The sequence below is a fragment of the Nycticebus coucang genome, chromosome 2 (assembly GCF_027406575.1).
Source record: "Nycticebus coucang isolate mNycCou1 chromosome 2, mNycCou1.pri, whole genome shotgun sequence".
NCBI lineage: Eukaryota > Metazoa > Chordata > Mammalia > Primates > Lorisidae > Nycticebus > Nycticebus coucang.
Genome location: NC_069781.1, coordinates 39,280,051 through 39,296,316, shown reverse-complemented (window position 1 = coordinate 39,296,316; position 16,266 = coordinate 39,280,051). Strand labels below are relative to the sequence as shown.

The following is a 16,266-nucleotide window of genomic DNA, read 5'->3' as shown; positions in this document are numbered from 1 at the left end:
TCTCTTGGCCTCAGTTTCCACTTCTACAAAATGAGGAGGTTGGGGTGGGGGGTGTCTCTAAGGGTCCTTCAGGCTCTGACAGCCAAAGATGCTATAAAAGCAGTTTCCTCCAAATTGCTGCAGGCTCTGGTGATAACGGGGCCATGGGCCTGGCCCTCCCCATCCTCCACCATCGACCTGCTTCACAGTCATTTTGAACATTTATTGCTGCTCTCTCTAAAGGGCAGTCTTCCAGCAAAGGCCTCTGCAGTGTTTGGCAGTGAGTCGCCCCCACTGGAGGTTAAGTTCCCTTTGTGCCTCCCATGAGGGGCTGAGAAACTGAGAGGTGGGAACGTGAGGAGCAGCCTTGCCTGGGGAAAACTTGCCTTGTTTGGAGAACCACAGACTGTGAGGCCAAACACTCCTGCTTCTCAAACTCCTCTAAAAACAGCCCTTTCTGCGGGTAAGCTCCCAAATTTACAAAGCTCTTTCAAATCCATTGCTCATTGGATGTTGGCAAAACCCCTGCAGGAAGGCATGCAAAGGTTATTGTCCTTATTTTACAAGGGAGGAAACTAAAGCTCAGAAAAGGGAAGTGACTTTTCCAAGGTCACACAGCCAATGCCGGACAGGGTCTCTCCTTCTCATGGGAGAGATGGAGACAAAAGGCTCAGAAAGCTAAGTGCAGAGCTGAAGAAGAAACCAGTTCTGCTCTGCCCCTGCCTTTCTCTGGCCACCCCTGTCCAACCCTCCCCCTTCCCAGGCCTGTGGCACATACCCCCCAACCTCTTCCATGAGATTTCTCTGTATGCCCGACTTCCACATGGAGATTCCCCACACAGCCAACAATGTATTTCTCGTGGGCTGCTAAGGGCACCTGACTCGTATTGTTAAAGGCTACAAACACGATGAGCCTGAAGGCAAAAGCGGTAAGAGTGGGGATAACCTTTTAAAAATGTGTTAGTAATAATGTGTGGAAAAGGGAATTTTCCAAAGCTATTAGTGGTATTAGAAATCGAAACAGACTTTTTAGAGGTCAGTTCCTCTCAAAATCAGTGGCCCAGAAATTCCACTTCTGAAATCCATCATCAAGGTGCACATATGGGCATGAACATGTTGGCTGTGGTATCAAAAAGCTGTAAATATCTGTAGTAAGTCCTGATACACCCATTTGACAGAGCACTTTATCCCATTATAACATGCAGCCAATCAAGAGCTCTAAGATGTGTTGTAAAGTGAAAAAAGCAAAATATTTAATATGAAGTCATTTGAATTTAAAACAAATATACTAAAAAAGTTCTAGGCAGAGCACCCAACTGAAAAGAGGGGTTACCTTGCAGAGAGAAAGTGGGATTTCAGAGTATTGGGACAAAGCAACACTTCTACTTTTTTACTATACATATTTTTCTTTTTTGCACAAAAACACAAAACAAAATAGCCAGCCCACCCAAGTGTATCAATGTGTGCTTGTACGTCACTAAAAACAAACAAAATCCCCAAACCCACCCAATCCAAGGTGACATTGGAGTCTTTGTTCTAAGTCACAAACATTCCTAACTGGAGAACACTCCTTGGCAGTAGTTTATGATTTTAGGTGGTCACTATGGGATCGGTAACAAGAACAACAAGTTACAGGGGCATGGAGGGGATGAGCCACACGACGTAGCTGAAAGGGACAATGAGAGAAAGGAAAGCTTCACTCCTGAGCCATCTAGAGTGGAGGTTTTCACCAATGCCCACATGGTCAAATTCCTTAGCTCTGTTTTGTCCATGATGAAACAGCTTTGACCTTGCTAATAAACGTGTGCTTAAAAGCCCAGTGATATTGCCCACCCCTGATTAAACCGCATTGCCCCTTGCTAGGCGATGACAGCAGCTAGCAGTGAGTGGGACTGTGTCCCGGTGAGCCGAGTACCTCGGAGAACCTCTGCACGTCCTGCGTCAGCGTGCCCACACGCTTCCACTGGTAGTGCTTCAGCAACTTGAGGATGGCTGGGTTCACTGCGTTGTCTGATGGGACAGTCCGAAAGAAATAAGGATATTTTTTCTTATCAGCTAGAACAGGCGTGGTTGCAGCGAAGGAAAGCTGAAAGACAAAAAGAAAGACACTTTCTGAGTGAGCCTCGCAGCTGTGACCTGGCACCTCTCCTCACTGAACAGAGAAACACAAACACTTGGGAAAAGATGTTTTTAATTTTTTTATTGTAAAAGTCATCATCATAAGAGAGGAGAAGGTTAAAATGAAAAATAAGGAGAGAAAAGGAAAAAATTAGTCACTGCGCTAGCCTTCTCCAAAGAACCACCATTAATACTGCAGTCTATTCCTTTTTGATATCATTCTGCATACACAATTGAACTGTTTACTCCCCACATGACATTATCCCGTAAGCATTTAACTATCCTGTTAAATTCTAGCATATGAACACACCAAACTTACTGGATCATCTCTAATTTGGGGGCATTTAGATCATTTCTAATTTGCCATTATTGTCATATTATTCTACAGGCATCTTTGAGCATAGCACTTTTTTTTTTTTTAGACAGAGTCTCACTTTCTAGCCTGGGCTAGAGTGCCATGGCCTCAGCCTAGCTCACAGTAACCTCAAACTCCCGGGTTCAGGCAATTCTCCTGCCTCAGCCTCCTGAATAGTTAAGACTACAGCTGCCTGCCATGATGCTCAGCTAATTTTTCTATTTTTGGTAGAGATGGGCTCTCCCTCTAGCCAAGGCTGGTCTTGAATTCCTAAGCTCCAACAGTCCTCCCACCTTGGTCTCCCAGAGTCTAGGACTACTGGCCTGAGCCACCACCTCTGGCCCAGGCATAACATTCCCCCCCATATTCCCATAATGAGTCTGTCATATAAAATTTCTCAGATAATGAATCTGAGCCTGTAAGGATTTGATATTTATTTCTAGAAAGGATTTTTATCATTTTACATCTGCTAGTCAGGTATAACTAGAGGGCCAATTTCACCACATTCCTATCAATAAAAGGAATAAAACATCTTTTCTATCTAATTTTACAATGATTTGTCACTAAAAAATACCTGAATCGTGTTGTGGTCATAGTTATACATGTACCTGTTACCATGTGGTCATCATTAACTAGTAGGATGTCTTATTTTAGGAATTACTTTTTCATGTTCTTTGTTTATTTTTTGGGTAGTATTCTAGTGCTTTTCTTATTAAATTCAATGAAGATTTCTTTTTTTATTTTATTTTATTTTATTTTATTTTTTTATTGTTGGGGATTCATTGAGGGTACAATAAGCCAGGTTACACTGATTGCAATTGTTAGGTAAAGTCCCTCTTGCAATCATGTCTTGCCCCCTTAAAGTGTGACACACACCAAGGCCCCACCCACCTCCCTCCTTCTCTCTTTCTGTTTCCCCCCCATAACCTTAATTGTCATTAATTGTCCTCATATCAAAATTGAGTACATAGGATTCATGCTTCTCCATTCTTGTGATGCTTTACTAAGAATAATGTCTTCCACGTCCATCCAGGTTAATACGAAGGATGTAAAGTCTCCATTTTTTTTAATGGCTGAATAGTATTCCATGGTATACATATACCACAGCTTGTTAATCCATTCCTGGGTTGGTGGGCATTTAGGCTGTTTCCACATTTTGGCGATTGTAAATTGAGCTGCAATAAACAGTCTAGTACAAGTGTCCTTATGATGAAAGGATTTCTTTCCTTCTGGGTAGATGCCCAGTAATGGGATTGCAGGATCAAATGGGAGGTCTAGCTTGAGTGCTTTGAGGTTTCTCCATACTTCCTTCCAGAAAGGTTGTACTAGTTTGCAGTCCCACCAGCAGTGTAAAAGTGTTCCTTTCTCTCCACATCCACGCCAGCATCTGCACTTTTGAGATTTTGTGATGTGGGCCATTCTCACTGGGGTTAGATGATATCTCAGGGTTGTTTTGATTTGCATTTCTCTAATATATAGAGATGATGAACATTTTTTCATGTGTTTGTTAGCAATTCGTCTGTCGTCTTTAGAGAAAGTTCTATTCATGTCTCTTGCCCATTGATATAAGGGATTGTTGGCTTTTTTCATGTGGATTAATTTGAGTTCTCTATAGATCCTAGTTATCAAGCTTTGGTCTGATTGAAAATATGCAAATATCCTTTCCCATTGTGTAGGTTGTCTCTTTGCTTTGGTTATTGTCTCCTTAGCTGTACAGAAGCTTTTCAATTTAATGAAGTCTCATTTGTTTATTTTTGTTGTTGTTGCAATTGCCATGGCAGTCTTCTTCATGAAGTCTTTCCCCAGGCCAATATCTTCCAGTGTTTTTCCTATGCTTTCTTGGAGGATTTTTATTGTTTCATGCCTTAAGTTTAAGTCCTTTATCCATCTTGAATCAATTTTTGTGAGTGGGGAAAGGTGTGGGTCCAGTTTCAGTCTTTTACATGTAGACATCCAGTTCTCCCAACACCATTTATTGAATAGGGAGTCTTTCCCCCAAGGTATGTTCTTGTTTGGTTTATCAAAGATTAGGTCGTTGTAAAATGTTAGTTTCATTTCTTGGTTTTCAATTCGATTCCAAGTGTCTATGTCTCTGTTTTTGTGCCAGTACCATGCTGTCTTGAGCACTATGGCTTTGTAGTACAGACTAAAATCTGGTATGCTGATGCCCCCAGCTTTATTTTTGTTACAGAGAACTGCCTTAGCTATACGGGTTTTTTCCAGTTCCATTTACTTTTCTATTCCTCGTTAGTCTGGCCAATGGTCTATCTATTTTATTTATTTTTTCAAAAAACCAACTCCTTGTTTCATTAATTTTCTGAATGATTCTTTTGTTTTCAATTTCATTGATCTCTGATTTGATTTTGGATATTTCTTTTCTTCTACTGAGTTTAGGCTTAGATTGTTCTTCTTTTTCCAATTCCATAAGATCTCTTGTGAGATTGTTGATGTGCTCTCTTTCTGTTTTTCGAATGTAGGCATCTAAAGCGATGAATTTTCCTCTCAAAACTGCTTTTGCAGTATCCCACAGGTTTTGGTAGCTTGTGTCTTCATTGTTGTTATGCTCAAGGAAGTTAATGATTTCCTGTTTTGTTTCTTCCTGCACCCATCTGTTATTCAACAGAAGATTGTTTAGTTTCCATGCCTTTGGGTGGGGTCGAGCATTTTTGTTAGAGTTGAGTTCCACCTTTAGTGCCTTATGGTCTGAGAAGCTACAAGGTAAAATTTCAATTCTTTTGATTCTGTTGATATTTGTTTTGTGTCCCAGGATATGATCAATTTTGGAGAATGTTCCATGGGGTGATGAGAAGAATGTATATTCTTTATCTTTGGGATGCAGTGTTCTATATGCGTCTATCAAGCACAGTTGTTCTAGGGTCTCATTTAAGTCTCTTATATCCTTGTTTAATTTCTGTTTAGAGGATCTGTCCAGCTCTGTAAGAGGAGTGTTAAAGTCCCCTGTTATGATGGTATTATCAGATATCATATTGCTCAGACTGAGTAAGGTCTGTTTCAAGAATCTGGGAGCATTTAAATTGGGTGCACAGATATTTAGAATTGAAATGTCTTCTTGTTGTATTTTTCCCTTGACCAATACAAAGTGACCATCTTTGTCTTTTTTGACTTTAGTTGCTTTAAATCCACATGTATCTGAAAATAAGATTGCAACTCCTCTTTTCTTCTGAATTCCATTTGCCTGAAAAATTGTCTTCCAACCCTTGACTTGGAACTTTAATTTGTCTTTTGAAGCCAGGTGTGTTTCTTGCAGACAGCAAATGGATGGCTTGTGTTTTTTAATCCAGTCAACCAATCTATGTCTCTTCAGTGGGGAATTCAAGCCATTAACATTTATTGAGATAATTGATAAGTGTGGTAGTATTCTATTCGTCTTATTTTGTGAGAGTCCATTGCTTAGTTTTATCTTTTGCATCAGTGTGAAGGTTTGGTTCTGTCCTTTAATTTCTGAGTCCTTACTTTGTTGCTGATCCATTGTGGTGGTCAGTGTGCAGAACAGGTTGAAGTATTTCCTGTAGAGCTGGTCTTGTTGTGGCGAATTTCCTCAATGTTTGTATATCCGTAAATGATTTGATTTCTCCATCAATTTTGAAGCTTAGCTTAGCAGGGTACAGAATTCTGGGCTGGAAATTGTTCTGTTTAAGTAGATTAAAGGTAGATGACCATTGTCTTCTTGCTTGGAAAGTTTCATTAGAGAAGTGTGCGGTCACACTGATGGATTTGCCCCTGTAGGTCAACTGGCGCTTACTCCTGGCAGCTTGCAGAATCTTTTCTTTTGTCTTGGCTTTGGACAGGTTCATCACAATGTGTCTTGGAGAAGCTCGGTTAGAGTTGAGGCGACCTGGGGTCCGATATCCCTCTGAAAGCAGTGTGTCAGAATCTTTGGTGATATTTGGGAAATTTTCTTTTATAATATTCTCTAGTATGGCTTCCATTCCTCTGGGCATTCTTCTTCCCCTTCTGGGATTCCTATAACTCATATGTTGGAACGCTTCATAAAGTCCCATAATTCTGACAGTGAACGTTCTGCTTTCTCTCTCTTCTTTTCTGCCTCTTTTACTATCTGAGTTATCTCAAAAACTTTGTCTTCTACCTCTGAAATTCTTTCTTCTGCATGGTCTAACCTGTTGCTGATACTTTCCATTGCATCTTTAAGTTCCCTGATTGACTGTTTCAGTTCCTTCCGCTCTGCTGTATCCTTTTTATATTCTTCATATCGTTCATCTCTGATTTGATTCTGTTTTTGGATTTCCTTTTGGTTATTTTCCACTTTATTAGTAGTTTCCTTCATTGTTTCCATGATTTCTTTCATTGTTTTCAACATGTGTATTCTAAATTCCCTTTCTGTCATTCCTAACATTTCTGTATAGGTGGAATCCTCTGCAGTAGCTACCTCATGGTCCCTTGGTGGGGTTGTTCTGGACTGGTTCTTCATGTTGCCTGGAGTTTTCTGCTGATTCTTCCTCATGGGTGATTTCTTTTATCTGTTTCCTTGCCCTAATTTTCCTTTCACTTCCTCTTGCTCTTTAAGTTCTCGTGCCTGTGGACTAAGGGTTACAGGACCAGAAGGGTGAGAAGGTTTAAGGGCAAAAAAGGGATGAAAGAAAGGAGGACCGAGTGATAAAGAAAAATAGAGAAAGGAGAGGGGGTGGGTAAAAGGAATATTGACAAAAAGAAGAGAGGCACAGAAAGAGGGAGACAGAGCAATATAGGTGTACAGTAGGGTACTTTGATACAACCTTAAAAAAAAAACCACCTTCTGGGGGTGCCCAGTTGGGTGGTTCCCTTGAGGTCAGCAGCTCTTTGCTAACCTGATCAGACACAGTACCCCACCTCCACCAAGTAGAGAGGAAAGACAAAAATGCTATAAATCAAACCAAAACAAGCAAACAGAAAACTTTACGAGATAAAATTGGCTGGAAAAACCAAATAATAGTGGTAGAAACACTAACAAAAATGAAGTTCTAATTATTGAAATAAGCAGCAGTGGGAAATTATAATTAAACTAGAAAAATTGAGAAAGAAAAAGGATCTGTATGGAAAAGGTTGAACTTAAAAAATGAAACAACAATCCACAACATCAAAATAAACAAAAAAACAACCAAACAACAACAAAAAAAAAAACACAACCAAAAACAAAGCAGTATGTATATGTTATTGAATATTGTCTGGGCAACACGTGGTCTTCTGGGGTATGAGATGTTAATCACAGTTCTGATACGACTGGAGGCTGCTAGTTTCTCAAACCCCAGCAGGTAGACACCCTAAATCTCTCTTCAGCCCACTTAAAAGGCATTTTGAACTTGTTCACTTACTGAGCAGAAGCTTTCTCAGGGAAGTGCTTGTCGCTGGAATCACTGCTGAAGTGGCTATCCACTTACCCTGTGTGTCAAAACTGGTCTCCTTCTGCCCCCGAGGGTTAGGGCTGCAAGGCGGCTCAGACCCCGCCCTTAGGCTACTTGGTCGCTGGGTTACCAGCTCCCACCCAATTCCAGCTCTGCGACCCTGAGGGTGGAGCTTGCCGGGGCAGATCGCTCACAATGTCTGCCTGTGACCCAGAGCCAAACACTATTAGCTCCGTCTGGCTCAGCGGCTCAGACTGGGGCCCTAGACAAAGGCCAAAGTTCTCCACACTCCCGCTCAGGCTCTCCCCAAGGCAGTTCAGCTGAGTGCCAAGTCCAAAGACACCAAAACAGTTCACAGGTAAGGCCTTTCTGGTTTGCAGTCTCGCTGCTACTGAACTTACAGTCGCGGGTGGGTTTAGACGGATTGAACACACGCGACCACTTGCCGGTTTTCCACTGTTTTAGTCCTCCTCTTGGGGTCCAGAAGTCTCTCGCTAACTCCCTGTATCCTCTCAGGGGTGATGATAGGCAGATCCCACCAGCCAGAGATGCCTGGAGTCCTATCTCCCCAGACTCACAGTGCCCAGATGCAAGGAAGCTGTTACTCGGCTGCCATCTTGCTCCACCTCCTCAATGAAGATTTCTTATATGCATAGCATTCAAACTCAGGCTATGATAGTTGCTGCGAATATCTTAGTTTGTTTCCCTTTATATTCTGTGTGTGTATGTATTTTAATTTACACTTGGTAGTCAAATCTTTATTATTTATTCTTGTACTTTTAAGTGCTAGTGAGTTGTTAAATTGGATTTTATCTGTCCTGCAAGGCCCAGCTTAAACGTCACCTCTTCCAAATTTCCTCTGATCTCTACTCTCTTTTCCCTCAACCTCATCCACAGAAAATGGTTATCAAATTTTTTGGTCTTTGCAGTGCGATGGTGAAAAAAAAATAGTATCGTGTTGTAGTTCTAATTGCATTAATCTTACTTCGAGTGAAGTTGGATATCTCTTCCTATGTTTAGAGCAATTGGGAGTTCCTGTCTGGAGACTGTCCACATCCTTTGTCCCTTTCCCAGCTGACAGTTCAACTCTTCATCTTCTTTATTGGTTCACAGAAGTGACCTTTCATATTAAGGCAATTAGCTCTTTGTGATAGAAGTTGTTAATATCCCCCCAGTTTGTACTTTGTCTTTGATGTTGGGTATAGTGCCTTTTGCCTTGTAGAAGTGTATTTTTTAAATGTGATTGAATCTATCCATTTTTTTTAAAGTATATCTGTCCATTCTTCCTACCTCCCTTCATTTGTTTCATTTAAATCTTTGATGCTGAGAGGATGTATTGGAAACAAGCTCAGTCTTTGCTGCCACCAGCTGTCTCCCCAAACCCTTCCTTGTCCCATCAGCAGCCCCAGATTTGATACATCCCAGGATCCAATGAAGCATTCAGGGAAATAACATCCGGCCCCCTTGGGCCGCAGCTAAAGATATTTTACTGCTTCTTCTGTCACCCCAGGCAGCATTGAGATGTGGTGGGGGCGGTAGAGCTTTGTCCTTTTCCCTGGGCTGGTTTGGAGGGTAGACAGCCACTACCTAGGATCCCCGTGTTTCCTGTTAGAGCTGATAACACAATATCCATTGGCCGTTACCTGGAGCTAGGGAGCCCCTGTAGAAACCAACTTCTAAGATCTCCAAGGACAAGGACACTCTAAATCTGGTAAGGGTCAAGAATGGAGGTGTGCACATGGAAGCTGGACCAAATCTTAGTGAAAACAGATGGGCTTCAGGGTATTTGTGAACCCCTGAAAAGCGTAGGAACAGGTTTGCATCAGCATGTATGTACATAAAGGCGTGCCTGCTTTTCTAAAAACAGAATCCGTAACTTCCATCAGATTCACAAAGAGAATCGTACCATCCAAACAAGGGCTGCACTTAGGTCTCATAGTGAGCGCAAGAAATAGAAGCTCCCAACAGTCCCCTCAAACCCAGTGTCCATGATTCTTCTCTCAAGATTAAAACAACACTGCAAAGGCTCATCGGTATAAGAAGGAGCTATAAGAAAAGTCCAGAAGCATCTATTTGAGGACCTGGAACACCACATATGCCATCACATCCCCCAAAATGCTTATCAAATACAATTTGGAAAATATTGGTTTTCTGATGTGATTTCTGAATCACACTCCAGTTGCTACTTTACTGCTATTGTTCCATTAGTTCCAGGTTCACAATTAATTGTTGCTTGAACAACTTCATATGTTTGCCCTGTAGGTAATTACAGTGGTTACTGATCAGTGAATAAATGGCCCATTGTGTGTACAATGGGTTTGGAGTACGATATATGCCCCAGGTCTAAATCATGTTGGGTACAAAATATTAACTGGCACTGACATTTTCTGCACCATTTGAGATAATGCACGCTTTGATTAGATTGCTTTGCATCCCTGTTTCCCTGGCTTTAGCCTCCGAAAACTTTCTTCCATGAGCAAACACTGCAGATGCCCAGTAGCACTGCTGAACTTCAGAACGAGGGGGAATCTGAGAAATCATTTAGCTCCGGGCTCCTTTACGCTGGCTGCACACTGGAGTCACTTGGGGAGATTTTTAAAATACCGATGACTTGGTCCCCCTCCAAACCAACTGAATCAGAATCTGAGGGCATACAGCCGAAGTATCCGTATTAGTTAAAAACTTTCCAAGTGATTATGGTGCTCAGGGAAGGCTGAAAACCACCGACACAGCTCAATAGCTCTGATTTTGAATATACAGACTGAAGCCCAGAAATGGGGAGATGTGACGATACCCTCCATAGCCAAGGGACTCTAACACCAATGCACGTCCTCCTCCCTACCTGTACAGCTGCCTCCAACACGCTCCCAGTCCCTCCCCGCCCAGCAAAGCCCGCGGCGTATGGCAGCACTGGGGCTGCTAGCTCTAGAGTCCTTCCTAGAGCAAGCTCTTTGCGCTCTCCTGCCTTATTTCACACAACTTTGTTTCTGAACACACCGTGATTGAGGCTTCAGGTAAATTCCTAACTAAGTATTTGTTTCAGCAAGTAATTTAAAAATTTTTTTTCTCTTTTTAGAGACAGAGTCTCACTTTATTGCCCTTGGTAGAGTGCCATGGCATCACAGCTCGCAGCAACCTCCAACTCCTGGGCTTAAGCGATTCTCTTGCCTCAGCCTCCCAAGTACCTAGGACTACAGGCACCTGCTACAACCCCCGGCTAATTTTTTGTTTAGCCGGGGCCAGCTTCAAACCCGCCACCCTCGGTATATGGGGCCGGCACCCTATCCACTGAGCCACAGGCGCTGCCCTGAGTAATTTAAAATTTAATTTATAGTTTTGCTATTACTTCTAGTTTTATTGCATCATCCTGAGAATTTGTTGTGTACAGTGTCTGCATTTGGAATTTATTGAGATTTTCTTTTGTAAAAGGTCCACGGTGGCTGAAAAAAAATAGTTGTAAGCTAGAGACTTCTTTATTAGACCACTAATGTATAATAGATATAATAAAACAAATTATATTATGATATGCTTCATATTTCTGTTTACTTGATCTATCAAAGGCTGAGAGGTTTGTGAAATTTTTCTCTTATTGGCTATGACCATTTCTCCATATGTTTCAGCAGTTTGGCTTTATATGCTTTGATTTTGTTTTGTGTAAAAATGTTCATCACAATTATATCTTTATTTTTCAGCAATGTATACCTTCCCCTAGTGCAAACAGCAGGCACTTAATAGATATTCATTGACTGAATGGAGGATTGAAATATTTATCAAGGTAAAATAAACCTGTCATTTTATTGCTTTTTGTTTTATACTATATCTTGCTTGATATTAATATTGCAACCCTTACTTTATTTTTGCCTGCATTTGCCTGTCATAGCTTTGATCCTCTTTTATTTGTATTCTATTAAAATTGTTTTAAAATATATTTCTTGAACAGAGCACATGGGCAGATTTTAAAATATGTGTGTGTACTGCTATAATAAATACTTGGTCTTGCATTTATCATCTGGTTGGCCATCTTACTCTTTTTTTTTTTAATGCTTCCTTTCAGTTTCTTTTTGTTCTCATTGGTCTTCAACTTTGAATCTACTCTGCTCTGGCTGTGTGAATTCATCTTGCTTCAGGTATCTGCATGCTGGAGAGCCTTTGAATATTCTGTAGAGGGGTAAGGGGTTGCAAACTTGCTGAGGATAGCCCTGTGCTGCCTTGAAACTTGGCAGAATTGGACTGGGTATAAAATTCTTGAGCTACACTTCTACCCTTTGAAACCACAAGGTGATGTAAGGGTGAAATCTGGGGCTAACCTGCTTGTGGTTCACTTGTAGACACCTGCTTTCCTCTGCCTGGATACCTGAGAGATTTTTTTTTCTTTATTCTTGGAATACAAAAAAAATGGCCAGGATGGATCCTGAGTGTGGTACTCTTGGTTTCATCTGAGATACAGGGAATCCTGTATACTCCTTATACATGAGCTATATACTCAAGTCTTCCAACTTAGAAAAAAAATATATGTTACATATATAATATACTATATATCATGTAAAATATATGTTTATATATTAGTAATTACATAATAAATTTGTATTTGTAATATACATATATTTTAGTAAATTTATTCTATATACTATATTTATTACATTGTAAATATACATAATAAAGATAAGATGTACAGTATACCTATTATGTATAAGACATTTGTATCATATTCCTATATATTCTTGTTTCTCCTCTGGAATACCTATTGTCTCTTCATTCTCCAAATCCATATCTGCCACACTTTCTTTCCAGATTTCACCTTTTGGTCTTTTCTTCTTCATTCTAGAAGAGCATCTCATGTTAGTCTATCTATTCTATTACAGGCTACGTACATTTTAACATTCACTATTTTCAGCCTTTTCCACAGTTCTAGCAGTAGGGCCTAAGCATTCTCATTTTTTCACATCCTGGCTAATATTTGGTATTATCTGACTTCCTCGTTTGTGTTAGTCTTTCAGAGATAACGTGGCATTTCCTTATTATTTGGCGTTACACCTCTGGCTGTCCTATGGTTAAGTGGCTGTGCATAAACATATGAGCCACACAGGTTCTTTGCTCAGAGAGTTGCCGAATCTCTTTTCAACACCCTCAGTTTAAGCTTTATAGTCTTTGACCTTTTTAGTATCCTATTTGTGCTCTATGATCATACCCCTTTCCTCACCCCCCCGTCTCAGGCTGCCAATCATGGAGACTATGTTATATAGCGTATGAATGAGGGTGCCAAACATCTTGCTAATGTTTTCTTCTTTATCCTATGATAGATCAGTTTCAGACATTGACTGTTCCTCCACTTCTTCTGAGTATTGTCCTCCTTTGATTATTTTTGAGGTACTTCATCAAAGGTGTTTTCAAGGCACTCACCCTCAAAAGCAAGGCACGTTGTTTCAGAGTTGGCTTATCAAGAGACACAACATGTGGACTGCCCTTGGCCCTGTTTTCATTTACATGTTAATTGAGTACATTCTCAGAAAACTGGAGAATAAGTATCTGAGCCTGGCAGCTTTTGGTGTCTGGGAGGCTTTCACCTTATGCTGATTTACATTAATGAGGTGACATCTTTTACCCTAAGTACATGATTTTCTATTATATTACTCTGGATCAACATGGCACATTAATTCCCAGAATGCACTGCTACTAAGGGGTGTTTTTTTTCTTTCTTTCTTTTTTTTTTTCTCTCTCTCCTGCCTACAAAACTTTACTTGGGAGGTCTTGGCTTCCCAGAAAACAATGCATGTCTAATGCCCACCTCTCTTCTTCCTTTCAACTTTTTTCCCCTAGGAATTTACACCTGTTTCTGAATTTAGAAAAATAGATGAGAATGAGGAGAAAAAAAGTAATTTGGTTGCCTCAGATATCAGCAGCTGTGAGGCAGAGGTGTAGTTGTCCAATTTTCTGATTGATGTAACTCCTGAGTCTCTAACTCAGATAGCAGAGGACAGAGGAGAAAGTCTGCCTGTGAATTTTCAGGACAATTGTTATTTTATGAAGCAAGATTTGGAGTACCAGGAGGCAAAGTTTAGAATTTTTTCAATCTGGATCCATCTATTTTATAATTAATAAAGCTTCCAGACACCTACAATGTCAACGATTCTGTGCACGTGTATGTGTGTTTGTGAGTATTTTCTTTTCCGTGTCTTAATACTTTCAAAGGAAAGCTGGAAAATGTTTTACTGAGTGCAGCTAGAAGAATCACAAATAAATTTAGCCTGAATTAATCAACTGAATTATGTGGCAGGGCCTAAAACTCTCTTTTGTATTGTTTGGGTGCCATTATGTACCATCGAACTGCTCTCTACTGGGGTGGTGCCAGGTACCAGGTCCCTGGAAGGGAGTCTATATGACTGCCCATCTCCTCCCTTTTTGGGGACGGAGTGGCGTTTTGAGCCCTTGCCTCTCCTTGCCCCCAGTATGTGGCCAGGCTGAACCTGGGTCATGTCAGGTATTCTCTTTATCTTGAGAGTTCTTGAGCACAGCTAGGCCCACAGAGTATCCTTCAGCACAGCTGGCTCTTCCACTCCCACCCGAGGAATTGGTCTGAATACTTCTGATAGTGACAGTGTCTAGGTATTGCCCAGCCCCTGACCAGGCCACAGGGCCCTATGGTTCCCCCTGCACTGTCCATGGCCACCTGACCTGGGGAGTGGTACAATCTTCCAGAATCTCAGTATTAAGGACCCAGTTCATAAAGAATTATGCACTGTGAGTGATCATCTCGAAGCCAGGATGTAGGCAAGGAGAAGCAGGCTTGTTCTTCATACTAGGTAGCCCAGATGGTCTTATCCGAAATCCCACAGCATAATCATAGTATACAAAGGGTGTATACTCCTCACAGCAACCCTAGGGAATGGATGCAGTTATTATTCTCACCTGACAGATAAGAAAACTTGCCCCAGCAAGCAGATTAGTGGTTATGGGGGTGAGAGGAGTCGAGGGAGAAGGAGAGGCTGGGTAGTGACTGCTTAATGGGTACAAAGCTTTTGGAGTGATGAGAATGTTCTAGATAGTGGTGATGGTTGGACAACATTGGAATATACTTAATGATCCCAACTTGTTCACTTTAAAATGGTTAAAATGGTGAATTTTATGCTATGTTCAAAAAAGAAAAAAGAAGCTTGCCTAAGATCACGCAATTTATAAATGACAGAGCAGAACCCCTATGGTTAGGCCATACTGTGTCCATCCTCAAAACCACAGCCCCTCAGAAATGATACACACCCCTCACCTGAACCCCAGAGATGCCTTGATAAAGATGAGCAGAGGCTGAGAACCAGTGAAACCGTGGACCCCAGAGACCTCGGGTATGAATCTCAGCCCTGTCTTCAGCTAGCTGTACAAACTGGGACAAGTCACTTAACTTCCTCTCATCTGTAAAATCAAGATCATAAGCTCTGTCTTGCCTGCTTTGGAGGAGTGATGCTAGGATGTGAATGAACTTTATAGACTGAAGCTCGACATGTACAAGAAGCCCACTGCACTAACTCACTGTGATGATGACCAGAGAGGTCGTGGATGGTGGTCTTGTTGAGAGTCTGTTAGCACTGAACCATTCAATCCTTCTGGGGGACAAGGTTTGTTTTTTTTTTTTATTCCTTTATTCTATACTCACTGAGGCAAATCTACTCTCTAAAATGCCTGAGAGCAAAATCTGTTTGACAATGGGTGGACTGATGAATGGATGGAGAAAGGAACCAACGGCCCAATGAGCCAACCACAGTATGAACCACATAGAGGAAGTTTTTGTGAACACATCTGACTCGGTGATCGATACTTTCAGACAGATGATCTGGGGTAGGAATCATCATCCATCTTACAATAAAACTGTGGCCCAGAAAGGTAACCTAAACAGTGCACAGCCAATACAGGAGATGAGGGACTTGGTGACTTTGTTAGTTCTCTTCCTTCAACCCAGTTCTTGGCCTCAAGCAAGGTGAGGCATTGACTTAGGGCCAGCTCCTTCTGAGATCCGGTAGAACAAGAGGGACACTACTTACTCCAGGCTTCCAGGCTGTCTCAAGCATAGCAAGTTTCCACTATTTCCATCCTGGGAGATTCCCACGAATCCACACTTAACTAGCACAGTGGAATGGGGAGAGAACCAACAGCACCTCTCTCCAGGTGGAAGGCTCCAACCCCTGTGAAATGTCTTGTGAGGGTCCAGGGCCTGCATATTGCACTGTGAGTTGGCACCCTAATGCAGACAGAAGGGGGGTGCTCAGATAGCTATGAGGCCACTTCAGGGAGCTGGGACACCTGGGCTTACCCTTGTCTCTTCTATAAAGAGAATAAGAGCAAACCATTTCCCCTTTCTAGGCATCTGTTTTTATCATCTCTCAAAGTGATGTATTAAACAAAAAATTGCCGAGTTTCCTTGTAACCACAAACCCCAATACTTCTCTCTCTAGCAAATGAAGAAAA

The 16,266-nt window shown here is 41.4% G+C and overlaps 1 protein-coding gene across 1 annotated transcript in view; it reads right to left on the bottom strand.

Annotated features, from left to right (window-relative positions):
• Positions 1–16,266, bottom strand: part of GABBR2 (gamma-aminobutyric acid type B receptor subunit 2) — a 396,872-nt gene that overhangs the window by 234,643 nt on the left and 145,963 nt on the right. The window contains exon 3 of the mRNA XM_053572972.1: positions 1,895–2,065. Coding sequence (XP_053428947.1) covers positions 1,895–2,065 — 171 coding nt within the window. The remainder of the gene's footprint in view (positions 1–1,894; positions 2,066–16,266) is intronic.